Source organism: Prosopis cineraria, unplaced genomic scaffold (genome assembly GCF_029017545.1).
Source record: "Prosopis cineraria cultivar Desert tree isolate PC_DT_omini unplaced genomic scaffold, ASM2901754v1 PC14, whole genome shotgun sequence".
NCBI lineage: Eukaryota > Viridiplantae > Streptophyta > Magnoliopsida > Fabales > Fabaceae > Prosopis > Prosopis cineraria.
Window position 1 is genome coordinate 7,564,514 of NW_026555345.1, and position 4,096 is coordinate 7,568,609.

At 35.3% G+C, this 4,096-nt stretch overlaps 1 protein-coding gene across 1 annotated transcript; it reads left to right on the forward strand.

Annotated features, from left to right (window-relative positions):
- The first annotated feature begins 337 nt into the window (after positions 1-337).
- LOC129293829 (delta(7)-sterol-C5(6)-desaturase-like) lies at positions 338-3,731 on the forward strand. The gene is made up of 3 exons (XM_054931942.1): positions 338-663; positions 2,279-2,584; positions 3,010-3,731. Exons 1-3 carry the CDS (start codon positions 426-428, stop codon positions 3,303-3,305), a joined length of 840 nt encoding a protein of 279 aa, XP_054787917.1. The 5' UTR covers positions 338-425; the 3' UTR covers positions 3,306-3,731.
- The last annotated feature ends 365 nt before the right edge of the window (positions 3,732-4,096 follow it).

A 4,096-nucleotide genomic window follows, 5' to 3' on the forward strand; every position in this document is an offset into this window, starting at 1 on the left:
TATATATATATATATATATTTAAAAGGATTTGTTAATTTAATGGCCAATTATTTTTTTGTTGGAATATAATGTGGGTTTTAAACCCTACCTTGATTATCTTAAAAAAATTAATTTGTCTCCCTTGCCCAGGTTTAGTGATTAGTGTTGGAGCTCTTGCCTGCGGGCTGGTGACTGAGGATATTTAAAAAATAATGAGGGGCAATTTCATCTTTTTATACTAAAAGTTAATTAAATTTTGATCCTTGATCCTGCAACATGATTTCATAATGATTTGGTTCTTGTAGGTAAATAAAAAACGACCTGGTACGGTCCCAAAAGCGACGTGTATTCTTTTTTTGTGTTTCCCTGCACCTCCAGTCTTCATTCACTCTCTTTCTAAACCGATTCCATTTCCGTTTCTGTTCACTTCTCCCTCTTGAGCTCAATGGCGCCTCCCATGGACGGCCCTAGCGACTATCGTCAACTTTTTGTCGACGACGCCGACTTCTACAACCGCCTTCTGCTCGGCACTCTCTTGCCTGACTGCGTGTGGGTCCCTCTCCCTCGCTTCTTCCAGACATGGCTTCGCAACTACATTGGCGGTGTCCTCGTTTACCTCCTCTCCGGCTTCTTCTGGTGCTTCTACATCTATTACTGGAAGCGCAATGTTTATGTTCCTACAGGTATTTCATTTTGTTTTATTCCACCTTTCTCTTCTTTATCTTCTTTTGGTTTTTTATAGCGAGGGTGGCATAGTTGTGATGAGTTTATTGGTTCTTAATCTGAATCAGTCTGTCATTGTACGTTACTATGAGATTCTTCTCTGTCGTTTACCATCTACACTTCCTTTTATTTTTATTTTTGACTTTCTAGGCTGAAAATTTGAAGTTGAATGAGGTGTTGGTTTTTTTTATAGGCTGACTTTATGTGGTTTTAATTCTTTTTTTCCTGTTCTTGTCTGGCTGTAATTCTATCTATTGTAAATGTTATGCGCCTCTGATTCGAGTATTTTCCAGGAGTATCTGATTTTAATTATTAGCTGGTTTTGCTTATTTTTAAGTTGAGTAATACACGTTTCGTTCTCCTATTTGTTTCCTTGTTGTATAATTCATCATGCCAATAGCGCTTGCTTAATATCCTGGATCTGTATTCTTACTTTTGTTTTCATTCTTGACTGTTTGTCGAAAGCTTGATTGAGTGAGTGCCTTACTTATATGGCATACCTTACAATAGTAGTTTGGTGATGTGAGATTTCGCAATAGAATACAAGGCTACAACGGACTAGTTCCTGGTTTTCCTTTTGTATTTTCATAAGGTTTTAATGGGATTACATAACCTTTAAACCGATAATCAGTTATCATTAATTTACTTTCCCTATTTAGACGAGGCTAGTTTTTCAATGACGGGAGATAAAGATGTACGGGCTTTTCCCCTGTCTTTGATCTTCTGCAGAGTTTCAAGCAATTCATATGGTAAAGCTGTTCCTATTCAGGGTAAAATCACTGAACCAAACATATGCATGTCCCTACAAAGAAGATGTATAATTTGTTGAGCCTTCTGCTTTGAAAGACGATCAAGTTTCACAAGAGGATTTCATTAGATTAGTCCTTCATTTCAAGCTCAAAATGTATTGGTTTTCTGGTTGCAATAATCAAATTGAATACTATTCCTCCTATAAAAGGCCTCACGGCACCACTTGATCAATTAGAGTTTTCATACTTGACGTCTTATGTCTAGATTTATTGACTAGAGCCTCATTCTGACAACTGTGTACGTTTTTGCTGAGATTTTTTTCTTTACCTTATAATCAGCAATATTAATTAGGCCAATCAAAGGGGAGTTTCAAGTTCATTGGTTGGTACTTTGCCCATTGTGGTTAGGTGACTTAATTGAAACGTGATCTAATAGATTATTTCATATTATTACTTGGCCACCTTTAAAATTATGTTTCATTATCCTTAACTAGATAAGCTAATATCAATGTGCCTATATTTGTGATGTAAATCAAATTGACCTTACCACAATGTTATCAGTGGCCGGATGAAGCAATCTGTTTCTAGGGTCATGGACAACAAATAACTTCAAAGTTCTTTGACCTGTGTTTGGTTGGCTCTAGATTCCATGAAGTATGCATTGTCAGCATATATCAAATCTTAACCATGCCATTTTTAAGCATTCTTCTTCTTCTTTTTTGGGAGCATGGTTGTCTGTTTATCTCATTATTCCGGGGTCTTATTCATGCATAGAGCCTCATATTATGTCTTTTTAGTTGATCTATTGAAATTCTTTTTCTTACAGATGCCATTCCCTCTCGTAAAGCCATGCTCTTGCAAATATCTGTTGCAATGAAAGCAATGCCTTGGTACTGTGCACTTCCGACTATATCTGAGTACTTGGCAGAAATTGGCTGGACAAAGTGTTTTCCAAGATTAAATAATATCAGCTGGCTTGCCTTCCTTGTATATTTAGCCATTTACCAAATTTTTGTGGAATTTGGCATTTATTGGATGCATAGAGAGTTGCATGACATAAAACCACTTTACAAGTATCTTCATGCTACTCATCACGTCTACAATAAACAGAATACTCTCTCCCCATTTGCTGGTATGAACATGATATACTCAATATTTTTCATTTTGGGCAGGCAGCGGGAAGATTTGGAAGTTTCTTCTATATTGTAGCTAGACTTTGGTTTTTGTTTTGTAGTTCAACTTCAGATTAGCTGGAATGTGCAGTAGCAACTTATTGTCTTGTTAGACGCACACACCCCTATTTGAAAATTTTGGTTATGCTATTTTTTCTTAACATTCTTTAGCTCAGCGTCTTCTTCCTTCCCTTTCACAAATAAGTGATACGCATTCACATATACATGCATATTATGACGCACACAGTCATACACATAACCTAAAACATATGTCAGCATCTTTGGGACTAAAATTCAGCAATTTCCTCTGCAAGATCCTTATCATTTCACAATAGGGAGGAGCTGACTGATTATTTTGTAATTTTTTTGCTATCTGAAATCTCAGGTTTGGCATTTCACCCTCTTGATGGGATCCTTCAGGCATTGCCACATAGTATTGCTCTGTTCATCATCCCAGTTCATTTAACTACACACCTAGTGGCTATATTCATTGAGGCCATTTGGACTGCAAATATCCATGACTGTATTCATGCCAAATTGTGGCCTGTCATGGGTGCTGGATACCACACCATTCATCATACCACTTATCGCCATAACTACGGCCATTTCACCATTTGGATGGATTGGATGTTTGGGACTCTTCGTGACCCCTTAGATGATGATGGAGGTAAGTTGATGTAATGTGATGATTTCGTGTCATCGATGGCCTAGTTGCTTTTTTAGTCTACGTTGAGAAAAGTTCTTAGGCAGATTCAGTCCACAATAAGTTTTGTAGATCAAATTAATCATGAATGGACATACAGGCATTTCATTGTTTTTTATGCTTGGATGTTCTTTAATCATTCTATCAAGGTTTTTTTAGAAGTGTGCGGACTTAGAAGTTTTTCCTTCATGGGATAATTGTGTTGGATTCTTGAAATCTGGTTCTTCATCTTTGAAGCATAAGGATGTTCCTTCTGTTTTCGATATTTCTGTTTTTTGACGCATCCATTAAAATTTACAAGGATCTTCTATTCTATGTCTCTCTACATTCAGTTGAAGCGCGCTTCAAGGGATCTAATTATGTATCTGAGATATAAATCCTGTAAATGCATTATACTTTCTTCAGCCTTAGTTCATGCCGAATGATATACTCCTTTTGTTAAAAAATGTAAAGCATTTTTTGAAAAGTTGAATGTTAAAAAATGTAAGGTATTTTTAATTTTTTGAGGTGTAATTATTACCTTTTTTTCTCTCAAAAGTGTCCCTATTAATAATGACTTTATATTTATTATAGGGTGTTTAATAGGGATAAATATTAAAAGATAGAGTTAGTTTGAAAGTAAGTAATTATTTTATTGAAAGATAAGATTCAATTAAAAATGCATTATATTTTTTAACGGAGGAAGTATCTCACATATATATATATATATATGTAAAGAAAAGTGGTTTTATTTTTTTTTTTTGAAAATTATCACAATATACTAAAATTA